Here is a 27,849-nt window from a genome sequence, read left to right as displayed (position 1 = left end):
CCTGAGGCCACTGACACTGGAGCTTCCAGAAGCAGAGACGCAGAGACGGCACAATAGATTTTAATTCACAGGTGAGTTTGATGACTGAGAAACATTTAATTCATCCTGCTCTCCAAAGCCAAAGGGAGCAAGGGAGAGCAAGGGCGTTTCATCCAGGCACAGATGAATCACTAGTAAGACTTAGCATTTCTGCACCAAAGCCAGACCCTTGGATGGCTCCTCTAAACCCTACAAAATATTCCAGGACTGCACGACTTAGGACTGGCTTCTTGTGGAATTCCTATTTGAATTTTATTTATTTCTCTTTTGTCCTTCATTTTTGTTGTTTTTAAATTTTATGTGTATGAGTGTTTTGCCTGTGTGTCCTGGTGTGCACCATTTGTGTGTCTGGTGCCCATGGAGGCCAGAAAACAATGTAGGATCTCCTGGAACTGGATTACAGGTGTTGTAAGCCACCATGTGGGTGCTGGGAATCAAACCCGGGTACTCTGGAAGAGCAGCCAGTGCTCTTAACTGCTGAGCCACCTCTCCTGCCCCCCCCTTTTTTTTGAATCAGAGTCTCCCTATAAAGCTGTGGCTGGTCTAGAAGTCACTACATAGACAAACTTGTAGGATCCTCTTGTCTCTGCCTCCCACGTACAAGAATTCCATGCATACACTACACCCCTGCCTGACTTGAAACTTCTTGTATCTGCCTATACAAATTACTTGAGACAGTTTTTGGCTTAATGTGCCTTCTCTCTGGGTTTAGCCTACAGAGAAATGCAAGGTACTAGGAGCATGCAAGAAGGAAGAATTACTTAGGCAGAAGTTACCTGGATGGTCTGTGGTTTTAACAACCATCCAGGGCTGGGGAGTACAGGAAGGGTGGAATCTTGTTTACAGCTCAGTTCTCTTCAACCCTGCTTGGTCACTCAGCTGGCACAGTCACACAGAATGGAAACAGCCTTTCCATCTTCACAGTTCTAGCTGGTTTCATAATTACCTGTTGACATATTCCCAAAACACGACAACCACAGTTGAGACCACCAGCATCGTCAAGACTACTTTTCCCTTGACATTCATTCTTTTCTCCTGGGGAGGGGGAGAAAAAGGGGAAATAGATGAAATAAATTCATTCTGGAGTGCGAGATGGCTCCTGGGGCTGGAGAAGCAGCTCAGTGATTAAGTACACTTGCTGGTTTCAGTTCCCAGCATGCAAATGGTATTTACAGATGTCCGTTGGTAACTCTGGTTCCAAAGGATCTGATGCCCTTCCTCTTCTGGCTGGCCCCCATGAGCACCAGACATACATGTATGGGTGGTGTACATACATACACAAAGGTAAAACACTTGTACACATAAAATATTTAAAATAATAAAAATAACACAAGGCCTCTGCCTACGTCATTTCTAACAAGATACATTTATGTGTAATTCACTAGAGCTGAGACGTGTGCCCCTGATCAAGGGCACAAACTAGTCACGGCAAATTAGGCCAACATAGTTAATCAGACTGCATGCTCTGGGAAGAATGCTGGAGCTGCAGTCCCGGCCCATCCCTGCCCCCCCCCCCCCCCCCCCCGCCCCAGCCCCAGCCCCAGCCATATGGGCGTCCTCAAGTGAGGAGGTAGGTGTTAGTACTGTTAACTGTTAGCTCCATAGAATCCCAGTTCCCTCAGATTCAGAGCACCTCTGACTGGGGGATGCGTTCCCATTCCCCAGCTCTCTTGTCCCTGGAGCACTGACCACACATTCTGATGCCTCTTTATAACCCAGGCCTGGCCCACTTTCCAGCCCCACCCAGTTCACTCCACCACACACCCACAAGCAAGCAAACAACTAGGACTACAGGAGGGAAATTGTGAAAGAAAGGGAAGGGGTGCTGGCCAGGAAAGAAGAGGCTGGAAAGTACTTCAGCGTGGTGGCGAGGAAAGGTTAGAGGGGCAGGGACGTGAAAGGTGAGCGTTGGAGATGAAGACAAGGGGTGCCGCTAAAGAGGTGAGGGCGTCTGTGGAACAGCATCCATAATGACTAGCCAGAGAGGAAGCTTTAGAACATAAAACTGCACCCCCAAAATGCTGCACAAGAAAGAAGAGGGTGAGCAGGGGCAGACAGGGCTCTCAAATGTCCACCAGGAGTTTGGGAGGTACCAGAGCCTTTGGGGTGGTAAAGAAGAATTGGATCTATGCCCAGAGGACCTGTTCACCTGCTGAGGGGCCGGGGGAGGGTACCAGAACCTCAGCATTTGTGGAGAAAGTCACAGACTATTCTAATGGCCAAAGAGAGGGAGCAATTGTATTGTACAGCTGCGTGTTGCTGTCCCTCTATCAGGCCGTTCTGACATAACACTTTTAATACCTTACAGCACTCACCTGTGTCAGGAGAAATGTTCCTGCAGAATTGCCGGCTATCTGAGATTCCAAGAGCTCAGACAGGATGTGCCTTTGACCCACAAATGAGCCAGCCACTCAAGAGCCAGGCCTCCTTTATCTGGCCCATGCACCTCACAAGGCAATAGGATCTGGCCTTATCACCCAGCGTATCAGACACCTAACCAGGCCTGCCAAAAGCACTCTGAGCACTTAACTGCTCGCTCTGCCCTCCTGGCTGTTCCTGTAGACCCCAATTTCCAAGTCTCAGTATCACTGTGGTGGGTAGTGCTCCAGAGACCCCAGGAAGAAAGGCTAGGTAGGAAACCTGTAAGAAGGCAGGCTGAGCAAGCCATGGAGACCAAGCCAGAGCAGTATCCCTCCACGGCCTGTGCATCAGTTCCTGCCTCCAGGTTCCTGCCTTGAGTTCCAACCCTGACTTCCCTCAGTGATGGAGTGTGCCCTGAGAGCTGTAAGGGAAAATAAATCCTTTCCTTCCCAAGTTGCCTTTGGTCACGGTGCTTATCACAGCAATGGGAACCCACACTAAGACAGAATTGAACCCAGGTCATCAGGCCTGGCAGCAGCACCCTCTGAGCTGTCTCGTTTTCCTTAGTAGGTGGCTAGGAATAAGAGGCCTTTCGCAGCACTTGTTTCTTAGTGAGCTCAACACAGGCATAATCTGTGAGCTTATCTCAGAAGAAACATCTGCAAACCAGCAGAAGGCTTCCAGGTGAATTCTAGAAGCGAACACAGAGACTAGATCTAAATACTGTAAATTAGCTGAGTTTAGCTCAGAAGCCTTCCTCCTGCACATGAGCACTGGGCCGGGCCTTGAGCACAGCTTCCTGTAATACAGTTTATTCACTGTAAGTTTAGCCCAGAGGCTGTGGATTTTAAAAGGCCGAGTGACCAGGACAACAGCTGGCCGCAGCCCTTACCATGATGACAGCTGATTCACAGTCCTCATTCTCATCACCTTACCCCACCCAACCAGAGACCCCACACCCACCAGGCAGAAGCCTGTCCAGGGACTCCTGGTTTACTACAGGCTGGAGCCTAGCAGGCTCAAGTGCCAGGCATAAAAAGCCCCCACCAAGGCCAGGCTGGCCCTTGTCTTCCGGTCCCCCTTACTTTTCAGGGGGCTGCTTTTCTACTTCTAGGAAGCTCTGCTTGTTCTCCTGTGCATGAGATAATGACTTGGGTGACCATGGAGTTTCCCAAGCCTTAGTTCTCTGAGCCAAGCCCACCCACACCAAGAAATAGACTTCATCATACTCAAGGATGCCCCACAGCAGAGCGAGAGCCAGAGAAGTCCCAGATCAAAGGTCAAAAAGATCTGAGGCTGTGGCAGCCAGGATTGAGTTCCTCGGTCCTCATCCACATCTCTTTACACACCTTGGAAAACCAAACATCCTTTTGCAATTGAAGAGGCAGGGCAGTCCCAATAGATACAGTGTACCTCTGTATCTATCCCATTCGAACATTTCTATGGATAAATATTACTATGTCCTGTTACTTGGTTCAGCTGCATGGGAATGCATCAGTGAGGCTAAGTAATCCATGCGCCCCCAAATCTCAGTTCAAACTCTCTAGGCCCAGAGTTTCATTCAGATTAGGGACTGGGGACCTGGGCTAGACCAAATTAAATTGGTTTCCTTGATTTGACAATGGGGATAACAGTGATGGGGGAGGATGCAAATTTAAGGCCAGCCTGGGCTACACACAGCAAGACCACCTCAAATCACAAATAAGGGCCAGTGAGATGGCTCTATGTGTACACCAGCTGAGAAAGCCTGTGACCTCAGCCTGACACCCAAAATGTACCATGGAAGGAGAGAAATGGTTCCTAAGTGTTTTCCTCTGACCACTACATGTGCATTCTGACATCAAGCCACCACACACACACACACACACACACACACACACACACACTCACACACACACACACACACATACTCACACACATCTTTAATCCCAGAACTCAGGAGGCAGAAGCAGGCAGATCACTGTGAGTTCCCGGGCCACTTAGTGAGACCCTCTCTCAGGAGAGAGAGAAAAACCTAGTAATGACTTCAGAGCAGTGGCCATAACATAGGACAAATGCTTTTTCACAATGTCAGTCTTCATCACTGACGTTCATAAAGGAGGCGGCAGGGGGCTCTGCTGAGACTGAGAAAATACTCAAAACATTTGGAGGGAGGGAAACTCTGGAATAGGAATGGCCTATGCAAATGACACAACTCAGGGTTCACCACCTGTCCTGGCTCAGCCTGGGAGCTGCCCCAAAGGGAGACTAACTTCTGTCTCCTCTAATCAAGTCCTAGGACACCTGTGCTTGCAGAGCGGCAAGGGTGAGCGTTGGCTTCCAGGCTCAGCTGTGCCAACCCCACTCACCAAGGGTCAAATGCGAAGCCTCTCCCAACTGGAAGAGGTACAACACAGAGACAGGGTCACCTGTGCCACCAGAGGCGGTCCAGACCAGCATACCTCCCAGTCCCCACCGGCACACCTCCCAGCCCACCACCAACATCCTGGTGGGTGTAGGTAACTTTTTTAGACTACAGGAATTCACATCAGAAGTGACTCTCGGAGCACACTTCTTTGTGGGCTTCACCAATGGCTTGAAACTACCTGCCAATTGGCTGTGCTAATCACCCCGCTGGCGAGAGCCTTGCAAACTGAAAAGCTGTGCAATGCTAGAAATGGACACAACATGCTTCCTGGAATCTTCCTAGAAATCCAAGTCCCCAGGGAGGGAAGGGCTGGCTGGATGGCCAATTAGTCTTTTAAAACCATTCTGTATTTCTCTCCGAACCAAAATGAGACATTTGGCAGACAATGTGGCCTACAAATCCTTCTCTGTCCCTCAGAACTTTCAAAACTACACTTCTGAAGTGTAGTGGGTGGCAGAGTTCCCTGCCAGGTAAGAAATGAGTTTAGCGGGGTGGGGATTTAGCTCAGTGGTAGAGCGCTTGCCTAGCAAGCGCAAGGCCCTGGGTTCGATCCTCAGCTCAAAAAAAAAAAAAAAAAGAAATGAGTTTAACTTGTTTCAAGTCTTGACTCCAAGATGACCAAAATGAAGGAAGAAGAGGAGGGAGAGAAGGAAGAGAGGAAGGGAGGGGTGGAGGGGTAGATGGAGGGAGGGAGGGAGAGAGAAGAAAGGAAAGATCGAACCAAAAAGGGTCTCAGGCATGTGCAGCCAAGTTACCACACAACTGCACCCGGTGTGTGCCCAAGGACAGGCCATTAAGAAGTTCGTCACTTAGAACACTGTAGAGGCTGCTGGCATCAGGGACATTTCCTAAGCAAGAGTCTTTGAAGCATATGTGCTTCCCAGACTCTATGTCAAGCTGCATCACTGTGTTAGCTGTGCCATTCACAGCAAGGTGGTCAGGAACTGATCTCATGAAGCCAGCCTGGAGAACCAAACACCCCACCATGATTTAGACCTGCTGGTGCTGCCCTAAACCTCCACCAAAGCCTATGTGGTGGCTTCAGATGGGCAGAAGAAAAAGCATCTGAGAAAAATTAAAATGGAAGTTATACTTAAAAAAAGAAGAAAGAAAGAGAGAGAGAGAGCAAGAAAGAAAGAAAGAGAGAGAGAAAGAAAGTAAGTTTGAATCATGTGGGAGACCCCTGGGTGATCTTGGCTGGCCCAGTAGTCCAGCCTGTGACGGCGTGGGTCCCTCCTGCCACCTCTGAGACCCTCTGGCTCAATGCTCTTGTCATCTGTCGCTAACTCCATCCTCTGGACACTCCCAGACTCAACCCTGCACAGCAATGCTCCTGCCTGGGTTCTTAGACGAGCACCTGCACACCAACTCCTGGAACATATGGTGGTGCTGGTGGTATTTCACAAGGCAGAGCCATGCTGCGAAGCCTCCACCTTCCCGGCTCCACCTCACTATTCAGTGAATATCCCTCAGAGAACCTCACTGAGACACACCAACCAAATAAAAACATTCCTTCCAAACAATTCCTCTCTGGAGGGGACGCTGGGCAATTCTGTTTTCTCCATCTCATATCAGGGTGAAAGGTGACCCTCAGCTGGAAGCTGGATGCAGAAGGGCCCTGGAAAAGCCATTATCATTATTGTGGAGAGCAGGGGACAGGCAGAGAGAAAGCACTTGCCAAAGAAACAAACCTCCTAGGAAGCACAGGCCTCCCTGCCTGCAACCCTGCCACCATGGCCTGGAACCTGCTCTTCTTCCCCAAAGAACAGCCAGGCATGGTGAGTCCAGGTTATCACAGGCCCGGCAGGGTACTTGGTAGATGCACCCATATGTTTGTGAAGTTAATAAACCAATGAGAGCCAGCCAGACCCATTAACCACCATGGACTAGGCTACTGGGGACTAGTGTGGGTTCCTGAAAACAGAGACACATCAACAAACAAGGACACCATGGAGCTTCCATTCCAGAGAGGTAGGCCATGGAGTGTCTGGTAGTCTTACAAAGGCAAACTATTAAAGTGATAAAGTGACAAACTGGATATTGCCCATGGACACACACACACACACACACACACACACACACACACACACACACGTTGCTGGTGCAGAACACCACACTTCACCACTGTCTAATCCTCTGCTTAAGACACCATCCTCTCTCTGGTTCCCCCAAGCCCTCATTTATAACCAAAAGTATTAATCCAGCACTACAGGTAAAGAAATTAGATGAGGTGGAGACTGACCCTGGCAAGGTCATATCCCCTGGGGAAGCTGCTTTAACCAGAGGTTCTATCTCATGTATAATATGGAGACACAACATCTTCCTTGAGGCTTGCAAAGGCCAGAAGTAGACCATGCCTACAAAGCTCACTGGGCCAGGCAATCAGTACATACTCCACAAATGGTAGTCGTAACCATGACAATGTTCTTTAGGGAGAGGTTCCAGCCATGGATGCAGAGCTGTGTTTTCACCAGAGACAAGAATCTTAGGCCCATATAATAAGCCCTCACAGAGCAGTTGGGATGAACCCAAGACCCCAGTGCAAGCTAAGGGAAACCTAGCTATGCCCAATCTGGGGCAAGTTTGTAGCCAAACATCCCTGCTGGTTCTCATGGATTCCCACATTAGGCACTTGCCAAGATCAGGCAGGAGAAGTGGCCAAGGCCCATCTTTTTCAAAGACCAAGGGAGGCAGAGTTTCACAGTTGAGAAAGAAATCTTTAGACTGGCCTTCTCCTCCAGGCTTTCTCCTCTCACCCAGGCCTTGAGAAACCAGTCCCAGAAGAGCTCACCCTGCTGCCTTGGTTCATGTGCTTTGCCTAGAGAATCAGATGATCGGATCATAGACTCCTTGGCCAACCAATGTAATACAATGAAATACAGAGGCGGGCTTACCAGGCCTCATGAAGCTTAGGTCTCCAGGTCCGCTCACGAGATGGAGCTTTATTCCTATCAGAGTACAGGCAGGAGAAAACCCAAGCACTTCCTAGAGTAGGAAGAACCCCCTAGAGTCTGGAGGAGTCCCAGGCTAGCTCTGGCAGCTGTAGGAGGCTGCAAGAGGTGTCAAGGAGCTGCCCCCATTCACCTACCCACTGGGGTCCCAGAACCTTGTATAGCACCCAGGACCCACCTTCTCCCTGCTCAGGGGTCATGATGGGCCAGGCCTCAGTGCCTCCCAAAACTGGCACCCAGACCTAGCTGCCCTACTGCACTATCTATCAAGAAACAAAGGACTACACTCTCTGGAATCTGCCTGAAGCCACCCCGGGAAGCTGTCCAGACCATCCCAGGTGTGGCACCACTAACAAACTATGGAGCCCAAAGCAGTTCTGTCCCATGCTTAGTAGTGAACAATGATCACTAGTGAACTATGATGGAAACCAAATGAACTAATCTGTCTTTTAGCTTTCTTTCTTTTTTTCTTTTTCTCTTTGGCCTCTCTACTGAGTTCCATCCCCAGGCAGTAAAGAGTGCACACTGCTCTTTCAGAGGACAGAGTTTGGTTCCCAGAACCCACATTGGGCCATTCACAATCACTGTAACTCCAGGGATCCAACACCTCTGGCTTCGGAGGGCACCTGGACTCATGTACACGAAACTCACACAGACACACATGCATGGACTTTATTAAAAGTAATAAAAATATTTTTAAATTTGCAGCCAAATATAGCAAGTGTGTCATGCAGCTCCACACATCCCATCCATTTTCCAGTTTTTCTATCTATTTTATTATTGTTTTCTAAATGTCGTGTTTGAAGGATTGGCCTTTTTTACCTACCATGATATCCCTTCTCATAGTCTACACTTTCGTTTCCCTACCTAACACTGTATCTACAACTTTAAATCCTTTTTCTTAAAGCGCCCTGCCCCCATCGAGTCAGCTTCTAGACTACAGAAACCTGCATCCTTCCTGAGCCAGGCCAGGCCAAGCTGGGCTAAACCATTCTCCAGCTGTCTTTCAATTCCGCCTCAACAATCCTGTCATGTAACTCTATTATTAATCCCATTTTGCAGAAAAGAAACCAGGCTCAGAAAAGTTAAGCAACTTGCTCCTGTGCTCAACATACAGTGGGAACCTGCCTCCAAGGCCCTGTCAATCATCATGGAAAGACTCAAGTCTCTTTTTGCCACTCAGGATTACCACGTTGTGACTGACCCCCAACTGGCCAAACACCACCTCGGGTCAGCTTCTCCTCAGATCAGCTGGGGAACCTGACTGGACCCCTCTTCTGCCACTAGCCAGGGATCTCCTGTGTGTTCCTGGTGTGGGGCACACTCACTTGTCCCACCTCTCCACTTGACAGTGGCCAGTGGTCACTGTGGTGACAAAGACTCTGCTCTCAGGCTGAGACCAAGCCTGAGTGAAGGGGTGGCTGGCATGAGGTCACTGGACATGCTCAGAAGCAATGGATCTTAAGGTCAGAGTGTTTGCCCCTAGGCCTTGTTCTTGGCTGTGGGGAAGTGTCAGGGTTGGGGGACCATTTTATTATAAAATTCCCCACGGGGAGAAACATGATACAATTGATGGGGAAGAGAACAGAAGCCAGTTTCCAGTTCTGCTTTTCATGAAGAAGGGTGGGGTCATGTCTGGGGCTAGAGAGACAGCTCAGTGGGTGAGAGGCTTCCTGCTCTTACAGAAGGCCTACAGCTTGGTTCCCAGCACCCACATCATAACTACCTGTAACTCTGGCTCCAGGGGATCCAATTCCCTCTTCTGGACTCTGTACCCTCACATGAACACATGTGTGCACACATACGTGCACACACACACACACACACACACACACACACACAGAATATTAATAACAATAGGGTCAGAATAAACACAGATTCAGGAGAATGAGAGCCAGGTCTGCCTATCCATGGTCAGCTATTACTGCAGGCAGCACACATATCACAGGCAGTACAACCTTACTAAGACATACGTATCTCACTGACTACACCTCAGTCTCCTTCAGGAAGCCCAAAGCCAGGATCCAGCTACCATTTTTTCCTGGCTGCCCCAATCACTCATCAAAGCTTTTCTACAGCAGGAGACGTGCTAGGGGAATGCTGTGCTGTCCCAAGCAGGCTCAGCACTGTCCCAAGGTGCCCTGCCCCCACACAGAGCTCAGCTCCTGCCCCTGCACTTTCACAGAGAACTCCGGGCTACAGTCTTGATTGGCACAGCACTGAGCCCTGACAAGAAAAGCAGATGAAGAGGGACTTGCAGTCAAGTCCCTGAGCCCAGTTCCACCAGCCCCTGCTTCTAGCCACTGACGAAAGGACACCAAGCTACAGAGGGGGCCAGGGAAGGGTCCGGGAGAGAGCGAGGATCCCCCTTAGGTGGGACCATTTGGTGGCATGACAGTAGCTCCTGGTAGCCCAAGGCTGGCAGACACAAATCCTTTCAACAAAGCACGTACCTCATTGTCCACTGTGTTCCCTCCGGAGCGAATGGCAAAGTTCTATTGAGCTCCGGCCTGCGGGAGGCAGGGCCCAGAGGAAGGGAAGGTGCAGGGTTCCAGCTCCTGTCAAAAGAATAAACAGCTGTTTCAGGAAGGGGGGGGGGGCAGACAGATCCCGCAGGACAGCCACTGGCTTTGTTTCCTCAGCCCCGGGAAATGGGCTGTTGACTCAGAGCTACATGCCAAGGCAGAGCTGCTGCTCTGGCCGTCCTGACTCCCTCGACAAGAGAAAAACTACAGGGACCAAACCAAGCCAGGAGTCACAGGAGAGGAGGTCACCACCCTCCACCTCACCCACTCCTGGGGAAAACCGGGAGCCGTGTGGAGTGCAAACAACCTCAAGTTCCACCTCCCAAGGAGAGCGTATGAGACAGCCCAGAGCAGAGGCCCGTGAGCAGACATTTGATGAGATGTCTAAATGTGATTCTGAGAAATTCTGAGAAAGCTCTTGGTCCACAGCCTGACTCTGGAAGCCAAACTGTTTTGTGGAACCATGCTCTAGAAAATGATATGAATCCCCATATAGGAGCCCATACTATATAAACTTGGAAAGGCCACAGAGGCCCACACCTGCTCCTGAAGGGACAAGGCTTCTCACCCCACTGGAGGCAATTTAAGGAGGGGATTTCTGGCTAGGGCTTTTTTCTTTCTTTATTTTCCCCTTCTTTTCAAGACAGGGTCTCAAGTAGCCCATGAACGCACTATGTAGCCAAGGATGGGACTGCTGGCCTTCTTGCCTGTCTGTCAAGAGTACTAGGATGATAGGTGTGCACCCCCACATCCAGTTCCGTGATTCGAGGGATGGAATGCAAGGCTGTGTGCATCTGGGCAAGCCCCCATCAGCTGAGCTTTCCCAAAGCGCTGCAGATGGCACACATTGACTCAAGCAGAGAGTTGATACTCAAGGCCCCTCCTTCATTCCCTCCCCAAGTGGCGGGGACACTGCTGGGAAGCCTGGGGACCCCAGACGATGGGAAGGGACCAATGCCAGACAGGAAGGAGTCAAGGCCTGGCTCCAGGTCACTCAGCCTCCTCCTCTTGTTCTCAAAAGGAAGTGTCACAGCTTCCTCCTCTGAGGGTGGGAGCCAGTTGACCACCACCTTCAGGAACTGGAAGTTCTTCCTAACAGCTGGCTTAAGTCCTTCTGATGACATCCATCAGACCCACAGGAACACAGGCCTGTGACAGTCATTCTGCTCTCAAATATACTCCCAAGCGAGGAGCATCAGAACACAACATACTCCACACTGGACCCAAGGCCCATCAGAAAGGTAAGTTGCCACCAAGTGCCACAATGGCATCCTATCTGTAACAATGAGAACCAGCAAGCTGCAGCCACATCCCATCACCACTCGGTATGCAGTCAAAGGAACTGACCCATAAGGATACACCCAGGGTCGGCCATGGAGGTGCATGTCCATGATCCCAGCACTTGGGAGGGTAGGGCAGGAGGGGCAGGGTTCCAAGGCCAATCTTCACAACATGGTGTGTTTGAGGCCTATAAGCATCGCAGCTCAGATGGAAAGGTGTCCTGGCAGCCAGGAGTCCAGGACTACCATAATCACACCACACAACAAACCTCACACAAGAGATTTAGTGGGAGGGAATAAAACCAGGAAGGTGGCTGCCTCTGTTCAGGAGAGAAGCAGCAGCACACTGAATAGGATACAGAGCTTATGTAGAGTTTCTTGGGAAAGGGGTGGAACTTTCCAGGGTGGAGATTGGTGGGATTTCATGTTCAGAAATTGGGCCATTTTACTCTGTAGGGTGGAGAAAGGGTCCAACAGTTAGAGTATTCTGTGGGTGGAACCTGGCAGTTAGAGGTCCTTGGGGAAGGGCCTAGCCACTCATGTGGCTCCAGAGGCTTACATTCCCCTCTTTTTGTTTATTATTGATAAACAACTAGGTCACAGGAAAGGGAGTCGATGTTATCATTAGACTACTTCCTAATCAGTGAACTGGATCTTCACTGTATAATCCGGAGTCACTGGCCTCTGGTTCTGGAGCAAGGGGCTGGTCATCCTAGAATAGCAACTGATTACAAGTCTGGTTAGAGATCTTTTGAATCTGTTGCTGAAATCTAGACAAGAAGTTTACAAGGCAGGGTGCAACTAGTAGGGTTAAGAAAAGCAGGAGAGAGAAGGTTAAGAAGGGTAGTGTCTAAGTCCATACTGGACTGTCCATGAGCCACTGGCCAGAGGCATTGAGCTGTTTCTTACATTTTTGGAGATCCAACTGGAGTTGTCGGATCTTGCCTTTTACTACACCTGTCTGGTTGATATAGAAGCAGCATTCCTCCCTGAGGAGGAGACCAAGACCACCTCTCTCTGCTGTTGGTGAATCTAATCCTCGCCAATTCTGTAGGAGCATAGTGGCCAGTGAGTCTATTTGGCCCTGGAGGGTAAGAATGGTCTGATCCACCCGTTGGAGATGCTGGATGAACTGAGAGGAACCGATGGTAAACAGCAGGAAAGTGTTAGAGCTCTGGAGGGAAAGGTGTCTTGTCACACCTGTGTGGCTGTCTTAGTAGAAGTAAACAAAGCAGGGGGTCTGTAGTGACTCTCACCCAGTAGAAGGGGAGAGACAAGTGTTTGAGCAGGTAGAAGAGGAAATAGCTGGGAAGTGCAGGTGTTTTAGTAAGTAGCATTGCACACGAGGTGAGGCCCTGAAAGTTGCTGTGGGGAGCATGCCCAAAGGGCATAGAAGATTCTTTCTCAAAAGTTAGGAGATAAGAGGCTTAATTCCCTGAGGCTATGGAGAGAGAGTGGGTATTGATCCTGGGTGATACGTTTAGTGGGATTTGACGAAGCTGGTAAAGCTGTGACCCTACCCTGACAATAGGGGAACAAGAAGATGTGGGTCCCTAAAACTCCATCAGGACTAAATAGGTGGCCCCAGTGTCCAGAGGGAGAGAGATGGATATCCCTGTTATGTGATGTCTACCTGAGGCTCCCAATGTGAGATGGTGGTGGTCAGGTCAAGGGAGCCCAGGGCCCTCAGTCTAGGTCAGCTGAAGGGCCATCTAGGCTTGGTGTCCCCATGCCACAGGGACATGGGAGCAGTCAACATCCCAATTCCCCCCCCCCCCCCCCCCGAGACAGAATTTCTCTGTATAGCTTTGCGCCTTTCCTGGAACTCACTTGGTAGACCAGGCTGGCCTCGAACTCACAGAGATCCACCTGGCTTTGCCTCCCAAGTGCTGGGATTAAAGGAGTACGCCACCACCACCCAGCCCTGATGCCCTTCTTGATGGCACTTTGTATGTGGTCTGAGTGGCTTAAGAGGGATCAGACCGGCCTGGGCTTAGAGACAGGCAGGAAAATCCAAGCAGATATGTGGAGCGAAGGGCAGAGTCGATAAGAGATGCCATCCACTACCTAAGGAGCAGTAAGATGCCATCAGACTGGTAATGCCATGGCCACATAGCAACTTTTAGATTAATAGAATGGGTTAAGTTGTAAGAGCTAGCTAGCAAGAAGCCTGAGCCATTAGGTCATACGGTTTGCAAGTAAATATAAGCCTCTGTGTGTTGATTCGGTCTGAGCAGTCACGGGACCCGGCCGGACATAGGAAAACTTCCAACTACACAACTTCTGAGAGTTGGAGGCACCAGGAGGGCGGGAGCTTGGCAGACTGGCCTCTCTGCCCATTTCTTAGTCTCCCTTTCAGCAGACACCATGTCTCCCAGGGCCAATTCCTATATCTTGATCTTGCTGTCTGAGTGCTGGGCCCCCAGCTGGCCAGCAGCATGGCCTTCTGGATGACCTGAAGGGAATAAGCCACATTCACCTTCCCAGCTTTAAGTCTCCCAGGCTTTTAACTTGTCAGTCCTCTTAGGCTTCTGCTAACCTTCTCTCCCAACCTTGCTTTAAGCCTTCTAGGTATAGGGAACTTGCCAGTCAGCTGCATACCTGTTTTGACCCTGAACTGTTTCTCAGAGGGAAGCCACTCTCTGTAAGTTCAAGGCCACCCTGGTCTACACAGCAAGTTCCAGGCCAGCGAGGGTGACAGGGTGAGACCTTGTCTCAAATACTTTATGCATGAGTGTTTGCATTTTATATCCATGGGTGCAGTACCTGCAGAGTCCAGAAGAGGTCATCAAATGCCCTGGAACTGAAGTTAACAGATGGTTGTGAGCTGCTGTATTGGGGCTGGGAAGCAAACCTAGTCCTCTGGGAGAGCAGCAAGTGCTTTTAATCTCTGAGCATCTCTCTGGCCCCAAGATAACCTGAATGATGGTCTCCCTTCATCTTCACTGCAGCCAGTGGGCAACCTTCCTAGTTCCCCAGGCAGAGAAACTGCAGCTCAAGGTTGGGTAACATTGGTAAGACCCCAGAGCTAACAACTCCTTATATCCATATGAATGCCTCCCTTCTCACTGAATATAACAGCTCCTTTCAAACAGACAGCTCCTTCCAGACATACTTCAGGGACACCTGCAGTGCTGGCCAGTTTCCTGTCAACCTGACACAAGCTAGAGTTATCTGAAAGGAGGGGCCTCACTGGAGAAAAACTGAGAAAATGTCTCCATAAGATCCAGCTGTAAGGCATTTTCTTATTTAATGGTTGATGGGGAGGGCCCAGCCCATTGTGGGTGGGGCAATATTTGATCTGGTGGTTCTGGGTTCTATAAGAAAGCAGGCTGAACAAGCCAGAAAGCAGCACCCCTTCATGGCCTCTGCAACAGCTCCTGTCTCCAGGTTCCTGCCCTGTTTAAGTTCCTGTCCTGACTTCATTCAGTGATGGAGGTGTTTCGGAAGTTGTAAGCCAAATAAACCCTTTCCTTCCCAACTTGCTTTTGGACATGGTGCTTCATCACCCTGACTAAGTAAGACACTTATCCACCAGAACCAAGTCCATCCACAGACATGAGGTCCTTTCCCAGACACTGGGTGGTATCTGAGTGAGACAGACCCAGAGTCCTTCTCACTCCCTGCCTGCTTTCAGTGTGGCTGGCTGCTGGCAAAAGTATTCTGGGTGCACAGGGATGCTAAAGGTATTTGTAGACCTAAGTTCCCACCAACCACTGCCCAAGTAGAGTATGGCCAGTGGGGGATGGAGGGCCCCCACAGTACCCACTGATGGGCTCAGGACTCATCTCCTGTGCTTTGCCTGTGGTGCCCTGCCTCTCTGCAGCAACCCTCCAGTGTGGGCAGGCTACCTTTGTTTTATAGATGCAGGGTAACCCTGAAAATCAGGATGATTGCATGCCCAGAAAGGCTCCAGCTAACTGCACAGGCTGTTCTTGCCTATCTTGTGACTCTGTAACTTGCCTGATTTGATGCCTGAAGAGGGGAGACAAATAAACTCAAAGGAAGCTGTGCACAGCCCAGGGGTATTTAAATCTAAGGATTTACTGGAAAATCCTGAGATTGGACTGCATTGGATTTTTTTCCTTCCTATTAGATTTTGCTCAATCTCTTATAATAAATTGATTCAAGCATAAAAACACTTTCAGGAATTTGTATGTAATATAAGAGGTTCTATCAGGAAGTTAAAAAAAAAAAAAAAAGACAGACAAAACCTCCCAAACCAACCAATTCAGGTCACGGGAAAATGTTTTTTCTGTCTGTCCTTGGAATGAGACAGCTCTTGTTCAAGCACCAGAGAGGCTCTCGTTTCTTCCCCTGTGACCCTGGACATCAACCTCCCTGAGCCTCAGATTATCCCTACGGGTGACAGAGTGTGGTGAGACGTTTACAAGCCTGGCATGAGTGAGGTCCTGAGGTGGATCCCTACACTACAGAAGAAGCACAACGGGCCAATGGGGGAGGGAGGAGGGGCAGGAGGGGGAGGGGAGTGAGGAGGGGGGAGGAGGAGGAGGACAGGACCGCTGCCTCAGCAAGGCTCTGTGGCTCATATCTCTAAACACAACAGCTAAGGAAAACGATGTGTTGATCCCAGGGATTCAAGGCCACTTGGGCAATTGCAGTAAGACCCCACACCCAATTTTTAAAAATTATTTAGGCATTGAATTATCAAGATCAACACATCTGTCTGTAAAGTTCATGGAACCTAGAACATACTTAGGAAATAGTTGTGTTACAGTCCCTAATGCCTAGGGAACAAACTGTCTCCAGCTCTCCACAGCCCGAAGACAGAGCCCGCATCTACAGGAGAGTCTTGGGGATTCACTGAATGACCTTGAGCAAGTTGGGCTTCTAAAGACTTGCTTTCTCCTGCTTGTACAATGAGAGCAGCAAAGCCTCTCTCTTGGGTATCACCAAGAGATGATACCCATGAAATGTGTGGCAGAGTGCCGTGTTAACAAATCCCCAGTAAGCAACAGTTTCTCAGTTCCCGGTGATGATTATTCCAGAACTCTCCTCACAGGCTCTGGCACCATTTGCTCTGTGTAGCCAGAGTCCACCATGTACTTGTGGCCTGAAAACAGTCCTGCCTTGGCATGGACAGAGCAATTCCCAGAACACTTCTGAATCACCTTTCCTACCCAGGCCTTGACCACAGCCTTGGAGGCAGGGCCATGGCACCCTCAGCAGGGTGGCTCATCTCCTGTGACTTTCTTACCTCCTCATATCCCATAAGAAGTGTGCAAATGGGCAGTGAAATGGGTTAGTAAATGGTGGAAGGGGAAAGCCTTCTCCCACAGGTTTTCCCCTGAACTACACATACAGGCCACACCCATACCCAAATATATTCAATCTGCGAGAAGGCTAGCCATAGAGCACAGTGGTAGAGCACTTGTCCAGCAAATGGTAATTAAAAAAAAAAATCTGTAAGCCTGGCTGGAGAGATGGCTCAGTGGTTAAGAGCACTGACTGCTCTCCAGAGGTCCTGAGTTCAATTCCCAGCACCGACATGGTGGCTCACAACCACTTGTGATGAGATCTGGTGCCCTCTTCTGGCCTGCAGGGGTACATGCAGGCAGAATACTGTATACATAATAAGTAAATAAATCTTTAAAAAAAAAATCTGTAAGCCACTGGTCCAAACCCGAGGAAGCGAGCTGTTCATATGTTTATGCATTTGTTAGGTGCCTAGAGAGTGCCAGGCATTATGTGGGTCTACAGTGGTAGCTTCTGTCCCAGGTATCTCGGTGCCCAGTGGAAGATGGGCCTCGAAGCCAGCCATCTCTCTACTAAGGTGGGCGTCCTGAGACAGCAACAAGCAAGGCTTCATTGCTGGCACCTTCGGTCACCAGTTTACTTTGAGCCCCATGGATTTCGAGAGGATTCTGAGGCCACCTCTGAAAGCCTCTGCTGTGGGTTCCTTCCCTCTCAAGCTTGCTCCAGTTTTCTGAGCTACATACACTGTTTTCCAGGTGAGGAAACTGGGCATCAGAGAAGGGAAGTGACGTATCCAGTGCAGCATGAGGTAAAGAAGCTGGCTTCCATCCAGGCATCCAACAAACCTCCCAAGAGACAGTGAAGGAAACCACAGAAATCAAGGAAAGGCCTGGGGAGTATCCTCAGACGTCTTCCTAAACATGCTCAACTGTGTCTAAAACGCCCAGGAAACAGCCACATCGTTCTGCTCCACCCAGCGCCCTCCCTATTCCAGAACAGTTCTGGAACACGTTACATTGCTTTGCTTCCCCATGCCTTTTCAAGAACGGTTCTGGAACACATTACATTGCTCTGCTTCCCCTGTGCCCTATGAAAGAATGGTTCTGGGCTCCCTGATGAAGGTACAGGCCGCTTCAAAATTGCGCTTCACCTCCAGGGAAACGTGGACAAGGCAGGTGAGGCACTGTACTGGGAGAACAGTCAGCCCATGCAAGCAGAACACTGCTTAGACATACAAGAACCTGAAGAGGTGCTCCATTCACCAACCACAGCACAGCTGGGTCTACAGAATCATCTAGAAACCCAGCTCCATCTCCTTGCTTCTGCCTTCCTCACAGGCCCCTCAAGGAGCCTCAAGCAGGTACCATTGTCCCCTTTGTGGTCACCTCTTTCTCCTGCCAGCTTCAGGCTTCTGTTCTTCAGAGACACCAGCAGACAGCCTTGAACACCCTTTCTTTCTCTGCTAAGTGGTGTCTTCAAAGTACAAAGCCCACAGGCTGCTGTGGGGGACCCAAGGCGGTATTAGCTTCCTCAGCTGTTTCAGCAAATTTGGCAAGAAGGGAACACACAACCTGAGATCATTTTTTTTTAATGTTGTTTGGCTAGGGATTTCCAGCTCTCTTCGTCCATGGTGAGATTTTAATCCCTGGCCCTTTGGAGTTGGTTGGTAAGGCCATGTGGCTAATCTGACCAATAAGATGGGAGTGGGCTCGAACACCTGACTGCTCACACAGACCTTACTGGACTCTGTACCACAGAGAGATTCTTCACCTGGGAGTGAGCGCAGCCCCCAGCTGGCCCGGGATGACCTGCTGATTTAACCTGCTGATGGGGGCAGTGGTGGGGGCACCTAGTACCCCTGAGAAGCCCTTCGGTCAGCCTCATCTTACGGAGAGGACAAGTCCAGAGTTCACTTGCCCACACTCAGGGTCAACGCCAGAACCAATCCGAGCCTGGTCACAGGGAGGATTCACCCCTACACAGTTTTCTTCCAGCCAAGAGGTAACTTCCCTCTCTGGAGACTTCCTCTGCCTTGGTCCAGGCTTCTCTTCAGCGTCTGCTGTGTCTTCCCTCAGTGACACCATGCCGATGTGTCTCCTCCCCGGTACAGGTTGTATCACCTTTCACCGAGGACTGTAGCCCGTCTACTTCCATTAGTGTTGATGACAACCACAACTGCATATGTTTCTCACTGAAGACGCGTACGTTGCCAGGCAGGGTTCTGGGCACATGACTCTTCCTTCCTTCCACTCCAATTTTCTGTGAAGCATTGAGATCACCCCATTTTACAGATGGGGACCCAGCTCAGTTCTACCAAGCTGAGAGACAACCTCAAGAATCAGAATCAATTCTTTCCTTTGCTGTTCAGTATACCTCAGCTCCTCTCTTGGCCTGCCTGCTTTATCTTTATATGTAAAAGCAATCTCAGAAGAGGCCAAAGGAGCCTAAGGCCACAGAGGATTCTGTCCTCTTTCAACCCCACAGAATCCAGAGTCTCTGGCTGCTCCAAGGTAAATGATTCTTTGGTCATCTCTACACAAGAGGGGAGGGTGGGGTCAGTGAGCCGGCTCAGTGGGTAAAGGCACCTGAGCTTTACACCTGGACCCACACAGTGGAAGGAGAGAACCAACTCCTGCCAGCTGTCTTCCGATCTCCACGTGCATGCATCCCATGGTGCCTGCGTTTGTGAACATGTGGACACACACACACAAAAAGTGTTTTCCCTCTCATGGGGTCATATGACAATTATAATTAGATTTTACAAGTAAAAAGATTCGTATACACGCCAGCAAATAAATTCAACTTTTTAAAACTTCTTTTCTTTTTCCTGGCTGGCCTGGAACCCATTATATAGACCACGCTGACCTCAAACTCACAGTCTACCTCTGCCTAAGTACTGGGATCAAAGGCAATTTTATAAAGAGCAGAGACTCCTTCCTACTCAACCCATCCACACATCAGGCTGACCTTGAACTTAAGTAATGTATTCCATTTGTAACATTCATCATAATTAACACATTCCATGTTTCCCCAATTAAAAACAAAAACCTTCAGCATTCAGTGAGTTCACTGGCAAAGCCCCAGGTGCTGAGTCAAAGATGGGGTAGTGCAGTGCTTCCAGCAGCCACTGCACTACACAACACTAGCAGGGCCCATCGTGGAGTGGGCATCCTTGAAGACAGGAAGGCGACCTTTGTCTTAGCATCCGTGTGCTGGCTCGCCTTGGTGGCATTCACATGTTAACTGTCCCATGTCCTTTATACTAAACTTACATAAACTGCAGGTGCCCAAACGGAAATACTGAATCTCGGGCCAACAGCACCCTATGGCTACTAGGAAACCCCTGGCTGGGGCCAGCTGCTGTGAGATAATCCCAGGACAGTGTTCCCCAATCTCACCAGACAGCTGCTGGACTTGTTAGACAGCTGAGTGCTGACCAGTGCTGACAGCTGAGTCCCATGACCCTCAGGTACCCGAGGGACCATATGACCTCCACACCTGCCTATCTGGCCAATCCTATCCTCCAAATACTGGAAATGTATCAGATCCTGTTCCAATCAATAAACAATTATAAAACACCTACTGTGTGCCTGGCCTTGTGGGAGATGCAGAGACTCGACAAACCCCTCACGTCTTCCCCTAAAATGCTAACACTGTGGCCAGATGGCAAGGCCTAGAAACTAAAGAGACTGAAGGCAAGGGGGTGAAGGGTAAGCTATGAGAGCACAGTGGAAGAGGTAAGTCTCAGCCTGTGGGAAGACAGCACACTTCTGCCTGACCCCCCGCACTCACACGTCCTACAGTGAGAATGTATGACTTCTGTGACCAGAAAAAAATGTATTAATTAAGTTAGGAGGTTCTCCGACACTCAAAAAGTAAAAATAAAAATAAATTTAAAATAACAGCGCAATGTTGACTTTGCATGAATTTAAGCCATATTTTCTGTTGTTCATTTGCAAAAGGAGCCAAGTTCAAGGACGCCACTTGAAACACAGTCCAGGCTGTTCTAACAACAGAAATGAGTGGCAGGCAATGTGGTCTTAGTTTATAAGAATCCGGTTCTCATCTACATTTTAAATAAATTTCAAATACAAATGGAACCAAACTAAATCTTCTGAGGAGCCACCCACAAACCCAAGAGAAAAGGCTGAATGAAGGACAGGGACTGGGTGCCGGGGGTTCCTTTTCCTCTTCCTCTTCAGGACAAAACTCACCGCAGCTTGGAAAGTGTCTCTGTCAGTCACTTTCCGGCCCTTCTTCTGCAAAGATCCCTGTGTGGGGTGGGACCCCGGGAACCAGAGCAGACCCCACCCCTCCAGCTGGCTTCATGCCACATAAACTCTGAGCACATGTTTAGCGTATTGATCTGAAGGACAGCCAGCATGTCTGCTCATCAGGGTGGCCTTGGTTCCCAACCCCAGGGCTCCACCTTGCCTGCCTCCTCCATGGCCTGCTCAAGGACAGACAGGAGAATGAGGAAGGGTTTGGGGTGCTGCCGGGAGCCACACCTATCTCCCCACTCCATCGTGTGGCAATGTCCTCGAGCTCCAATGGAAGAGGGGTGCCAATCCGCAGGACTGCAGTGAGGACTGCACCCGGTGGTACTCCTTTGAGACAGTTTTCACGGGTGACCAGGGGAAAGGGAAGCTGTAGTCAGAGTCAGGTGACAGGAAGTAAAACAAGAGGACAGAGAGGAGACCCACATATACACTCCTCGAGACTTGGCTCAAGGAGCGGGGCCTACAGTCCAGTCCCAGGTCCTGCTCATGTGTTGACTTGCCAGCAACCTTCACAGAGGCCTCTGTTCATCAGCCAATTCACAGAGGCTCAAGTACTTGTTCAAGGCCACAATTAAGAGACAGCCAGCCTTAGGGACTCCTAACACATGTGTGCGTCATGCGTGCGTGCATGCGTGCAGTGTGTGTGTGTGTGTCGCTAGTGCAGGACACCACCTTGCATGAGCTCTATATCTGAGCTATCTCTCTCACTTGCTTAAGGGTTTTTTAACCCTACTTTGGCATGAGGAAAGAATGTTATTTTTTAGCACCCCAACCCTTCTGGCAGCACCCCTTTAGCTATGTGATTACCTTAAATCAGAGCGAGGAAAGCCAGGAGAGGACCGAGCTGGCCCTGGCCAGGCCACTGTTTGGACATGGGTAATTGATTGCTTGATTAATTTCCACCCCCAGTGGTAGATATAAACTGCTCCTCTGTCAGCAGCCAGCAAAGGAGGCTTTCAGCGTGTTTGCTGTGTGTTGATTTGAAAATAATTTGTTCTCTTGGCTCAATGTGAAAATCTTCTCCCGCCCAGACTGGACACTGCCAGCTTCACCTCCTTAGCTATGGGATGCAGAGAAGTGGACTACTCTGATGGTTTTAGACTCTCACATCATACTCCTAATTCATGACTTCTGCCAGACTATGTGAGCAGGGACAGATTCTCACATGCTTCTCCTCAGTTTCTCTGTTTCCCTATCTACACAAGGAAAGTTTAGCTCATTTTATGCTCTTTCCACCTCCAACTGGTACAGTTTGGGTAAGAAGGCTCCACCCACCCCCTTGCCCTTCACCCAAGTTTCCACTTGGGTCCCAAAGGCAAACAGGAAATGTGACCTGAGCAGCAAGCCAGCAGCATGTAGCTGGAAAGGGAGTTTCTGAACTACCTCTGCCCCAACCATGTGGAACCCAAGTTCCTTTAGGGTGGAGAGTGCCTCTGTCTGGAGGGAGCTATGCCTCACCTCCAGGGCATGGGAGGTGAAGAGCAGCAACCCTGCCTCTCTGCTTTTCAAAAGGAGTATCTGCAACTGGGCTGGACCTCTGCTTCTCCCCTCAGACTGAGGAGCCTCCATTCCAGAAGCTTCTGGACTTAACAATGGTTGACTTAAAATTTTCAACTTTCTGATGCTGGAATGCCATCCATGTGCTGTTGAGACCACACTTTGCATTTTGGATTTTGATCATTTTCAAGTTAATAACATGCAGTAAGACAGTCCTGCCATAACGCTGGGCAGTGGTGGGCCCCAATCCCAAAGCAAAAACCCAAGACCTACACATACTACACACCTTACACTAAGCAAGGACATTCCCTCCAGCTAGGTGCTCTCACTGAAATTTTGATTTGTGATATTTCGAGTCACTATGACTTTATCCCAGCACAGCCCCATCATAAGTCAGGCAGCATCTGTTATACCCGTGGGTGAGAAAATGAAAGTGAAAGGCAGCTGTGTCTCCCAGGACAGTGGCTCTCACAATGTGGCCCACAGAACCCTGAAACTTTTGAGTCATTTTACTGTATATGACCAAAACACCAGTCCCCTGAGTCCCGGCGGGGGGTGGGAGTGGAAGGTGGGGCAGAACTGTGCCAAGATGTAAGGTGGGGTATGCAAATGAAGAGTAGGAGTATGTCCCCACTCTTGGTGACACCCCACTGGGTCCTAGCAGGCACCTAGGCTGTTCACCCTTCCCGTGACCCTACCATATCACACCTAGAAACAAAGGAACATCCACACACTTTCAGCTGGCTCTGAGAAAGGTGTGCTCAGCACTGTTCAGGGGTTGCTCCCTCTGCATGTAGCTCAAAAAGCTAGGCCAGGACTACCCATGGGCACCCGAGGGAAGCCTCTGGTAACCACAGATAAAAATGGACATTCCTGAGGACCAGCATATCCCTGCTCCTTGAAGTCACTCGATTGTGGACCTCTACCTCTATCACGTTGTGTGCGAGAGTGTAAGGATACCCATTTTCCCCTGGGGCACTGGACAGGTGTTACACACTGTTCAAAGAACCCACCAAAATCCACAGTGCTTCTAAGTGCCTTCTGCTACACTGCAGGCATTTCTTCCGATCTCCTGCTCCTGAACAGAAACAAAGTCCTTGATTCTCTAATCACCACTGTCAGACTCTTGCTGCCCTGGTTGCTGTGAACATTAACCAGCTAGACTACCTGTATCCAGCAGCCATCACCTTCAAAACTCCATGGGATCCTGGAGATGACTCCACAGTAAAGACTACAGTTGACTGGTTCCTGGAAGTACAGCCTCAGCCAGGGATGTTTGAAGCAGCCTGTACCAGACCTTTTGCAAGCACAAGCTTTGATGAACTCTAGATAACCCTGCAACCATTTCCTGGTAGGCCAGATGTGGAGCATGTCCCACAGTGGTTTAAGCACACAGCTTCTTAAGCTGTGGTCTTCGGCTCCACGTATTGGCACGTTACCGAATGAATGAGCAGAAAAACCTTTGCAACAATGAGAGGCTAGGAACATGAAATGACCAAAACCCAACTTAAAATCAAACACGGAGTGAATCTGAGGTGCTCACCCAGGTTGCGTCTCCACTCTGGCCTATTCTGAACACACAACATACAGTTTGCAGTGCCATCATCACACCTCTTGCCCCACTGACCCCTGACTACTATGGCTGCTCAGCTGTCAAACCCTGGAGTAAATAAAGGTCCGAAAGCACACCATCAAAGAGCTGCTCCTGGCAGGCCCTCCGCCTGTCACAACCAGGCACAGCGGCGTTTCACAGCTGAAGGAAACCCAAAGATCAATTCTCCAACCCTCCTTTTTTACAGATACACTACAGCTCAAGGAAAGATACACCTCACAGCAAAGGTGGGAAGGATGAGAAGTCCAGAAGGGTCCTTACATCAGTCAACCATAATTTTGAGTGCCTGTGAGCTACAGGGCAGTACCAGGCTACGCATGGGATTCAGTGCTGAGGCCAGCAGGCCAGCTGTCTGTCCTCAAGGCACTGACACCCAACTTGTCAAGTGTTAGCTTTCTAACTAATAATCAAGATATTCAGCTTATAAAGAGAATGCTTGCTGGGTGGTGGTGGCATGCACCTTTAATCCCAGCACTAGGGAGGCAGAAGCAAGCGGATTTCTGTGAGTTCAGGGCCAGTCTGGTCTCCAGAGTGAGTTCCAGGACAAGCTCCAAAGCTACACAGAGAAACCCTGTCTTGGAGAGAGAGAGAGAGAGAGAGAGAGAGAGAGAGAGAGAGAGAGAGAGAGAGAGAGAGAGAGGGAATGCTTTAGTTCATGCTTTTTGAGGTTTCAATACAGAGTTGATGACCTCTGGGGATACAGCCATTGTGATGCTTTGGGGACATGGGACAAGGCAGTAATTTATGTCAGAAAGGAATGCTGCTTCCCCCTCATGGCCAGGAAGCAAAAGAAGAAAAGAGGAAGAGGAGAAGAAGCTGGTCCTGGTAGTATATATATATGTATGTTCCCAGCATGGAAGAAATGAAGTCAGCTCTACAAGAGATTAATACCAGCCTTGGCTATCTAGGGGGATTTTGGGCAAGCCTGGGCTATGAGAAAAAGAGAAAGGTCTGGAGAGACAGCTCAGGGCTTGAAAGTATTTGCCGCTCCTGCCAACTTCTGTTCCCAGCACCCACACCCACTACCACCCATAACTCCAGCTCCAGGGGATCTGATCCCTTTTCTGGCCTCCATGGCACTCTCACACACATGTATACAGTTAACTAAATTTCTTTTCATCTAAAACAGAGGAGGATGGAGAAAAGGGGTCTACAGGAACCCACTGCCCCCTTGAGTGCATGCTTCCTGTAACCTGAGACTTCCGTCTGGGCCCCACTCCTTAAAGTTCTCACCTCCAAATAGCACCACTGTGGAAATGGCGCCTATAACACATGGGCTTTTAGGTCCATGGTTCTCAACCTTCCTAATGCTGCGACCCCCTCATGCTGTGGTGACCCCCAACCATAAAATTACTTTCATTGCTACTTTGTAACTGTACTTTTGCTACTGTTACGAATCATAATGTAAATACCTGTGTTTCCCATGGTCTTAGGTGACCCCTGTGAGAGGGTCACTCAACCCCACCTTTAAAGGAAAGGGGTTGTGACCCATGGGTTGAGAACCACTGCTTTAGAGGGGTGCTTAGGAGCTGACCTAAAGCTGTAAACAAGGGGTAAAGACAAGGAGACAGGTGTCAAAAAGAGTTACAGAGCAAATGAAAGGGAGGGGTGTGTGCGCGTGTGTGTGTGCGTGTGTGTGCATGTCTGTACGTGTGTGCGTGTGCATGTGCGTGCATGTGTGCGTGTACATGTGTGTACGTGCGTGTGCGTGCGCGTGTGTGTGCATGTACGTGTGTGTGCATGTGTGTGCGTGTACGTGTGTGTGTGTGTGTGCGTGTGCATGTGCGCGTGTGTGTGCGTGTGTGGTGCGTGTGTGTGTGTGTTTGTATGTGTGTGTGTGTGTGTGTGTGTGTGTGTGTGTGTGTGTGTATGTGTGTGTGTGTGTGTTTAGACAGGGCCCCCATAGCCCAGGTTGGCCTCTAATTTAACGTTGGTGAAGATGGCTTTGGACTCCTGCTGGTCCTTTCTCCTGCCTCCCAAGTGCTGGGATTACATGTGTGTTCACCACTCAGCTCCCACTCCAGGCTCAAACAGAAGCTCTCGATAAAGTGACTCAGGACAGGGGAGGGTCTGACCTGGAGCTCTCAACAGCCCCTTCAGTCAGAGGATGCCCCAGACAAGTGATCCCAACCCAGGCAAGAGCCCCAACGCGCACACTAATGAACTTGGTGGGTCGTTTTCATAAGTGTGTACATAAGTGTGTGGCAACAATCAAGACTAAGAGACCATGGAAAATGAAGTTCAGTTGACACGGTCAGAAGTCTAACCAGTCAGCGGGCCGCACTAAGAAGGAAGGAAGTGGCAACACCATCCTTCCTGACCATCGTGTTAGCTACCCTCTGGGTTTGCTTTATCAACTGAACGTAGGCAGAGTGGAAAACACCATCCACTCTGGTTCTTCAGGCAGCAACTGGAAATGGACAGGGTGGAAATATTTACACGGTGGAAACTGGCAAACATCACCACAGCAAAGTGCTATGTTTGGAAGAGCCAGTCACCAAAAATCTGTTAAGACCATAGTCCTCTAAGCCACCTGTGACTGGAGAGGCTGCGTTTCCCTGTGGATGAGGAAGGAGTCCTTAGTCCCCACCCCAGGGAAGATGGTAGCTGCTGCAAGATGAGAGAATTAAGATAGAACTTAGAGGGGACAGCAGGTAAATGACAAGAGAAGTCAGGCAACAAAGGAGCTAGGCACGAGAACAGAACTGAAGCTGTGTAGACAGGATTTTATCCCAGAGGAATAAAGTAGACGGACCAAGAGCCCAGTGTTCTCAGATTCATTTCCCGAAATTAATTCTCGCCATTCACAGCTTCTCTTCTGGATCCCTGGGAAGAAGATTATTAAGGCTTGTCCTTAGTAATATTTGAGACCTAGCCCTTAACATGTGGGCATTCAGGGTGATTTGGTAGATCTATTTGCTTAAAAGAATATGGTTCTTTTTGATGGAAGTGGTGGCTCACACCTTTAATCCGAGCATTCACGAGGCAGACAGACAGATCTCTGAGGTCAAGGCTAGCCTGGGCTATACAATGAAATCTCATGGGGTGGGGGTGGGGTCTTCAATAGTTTCCAGGTCTCTAGTATCCCAGGATAGCTATGTAGCCAATGCTGACTTTCCAATCCTCCTGCCTCCTCCTTCCAAGTGCTTAGATAGCAGGCCTGCACCACCATGCATGCCCCATTTATGCTGTGCCGGCAGCAAAACCCATGTCTTTGTGCATGTTAGGCAAGTACTCTACTAACCGAGCTACATCCCAGCCTTTTTCTTTTTGATAAATTAACCCTCCGTATTCAAAGGTTGGGAACATAGCTCAATGGCAGAGTGTTTACCCAGCAAGCCCTGAGTTCCTTTCTCAGAACCAGGCCAGGACTAAAGGAGGAGGTGGTCCCCTTTTTAAGCACATCAGAGAGGTTACAATTGGAAGGGGCCTCAGAGACTCTTGCATAAGGCTGCACAGAAAACTCCAGTTCCTCCAGGCCAGCAGTTCTCAACCTGTGTGTAGGTCGTGATCCTGAGCAAGTCCCTGTGTGTTGTCCAGACCTGACTGGTTCAGTAGCAGCACATATCCTTCCGGGCATATCTCATCTGCCCCAGGATGCTGGCATCTCCCTCTGCTGTCTATACCCACCATCTCTGCAGATCCACCTTCTGGAGGGACTTGGTGTTTGGACTCAGAGT

General features: G+C 49.6%; 1 protein-coding gene across 5 annotated transcripts in view; it reads right to left on the bottom strand.

Moving 5' to 3' along the window:
• The window catches only part of Ggta1 (glycoprotein alpha-galactosyltransferase 1 (inactive)), a 67,727-nt gene that overhangs the window by 19,325 nt on the left and 20,553 nt on the right, over positions 1-27,849 (bottom strand). For all 5 annotated transcript variants that reach the window (XM_036184816.1, XM_036184820.1, XM_036184817.1 and 2 more), the window contains exons 2-3: positions 10,212-10,316; positions 986-1,074 (exon numbers count right to left, since the gene is read on the bottom strand). In XM_036184816.1, coding sequence (XP_036040709.1) covers positions 986-1,065 — 80 coding nt within the window. In that variant the 5' untranslated portion in view covers positions 1,066-1,074; positions 10,212-10,316. The remainder of the gene's footprint in view (positions 1-985; positions 1,075-10,211; positions 10,317-27,849) is intronic.

The sequence above is a fragment of the Onychomys torridus genome, chromosome 4 (genome assembly GCF_903995425.1).
Source record: "Onychomys torridus chromosome 4, mOncTor1.1, whole genome shotgun sequence".
Classification (NCBI taxonomy): Eukaryota; Metazoa; Chordata; class Mammalia; order Rodentia; family Cricetidae; genus Onychomys; species Onychomys torridus.
This window is presented reverse-complemented; position numbering and strand designations above follow the sequence as displayed.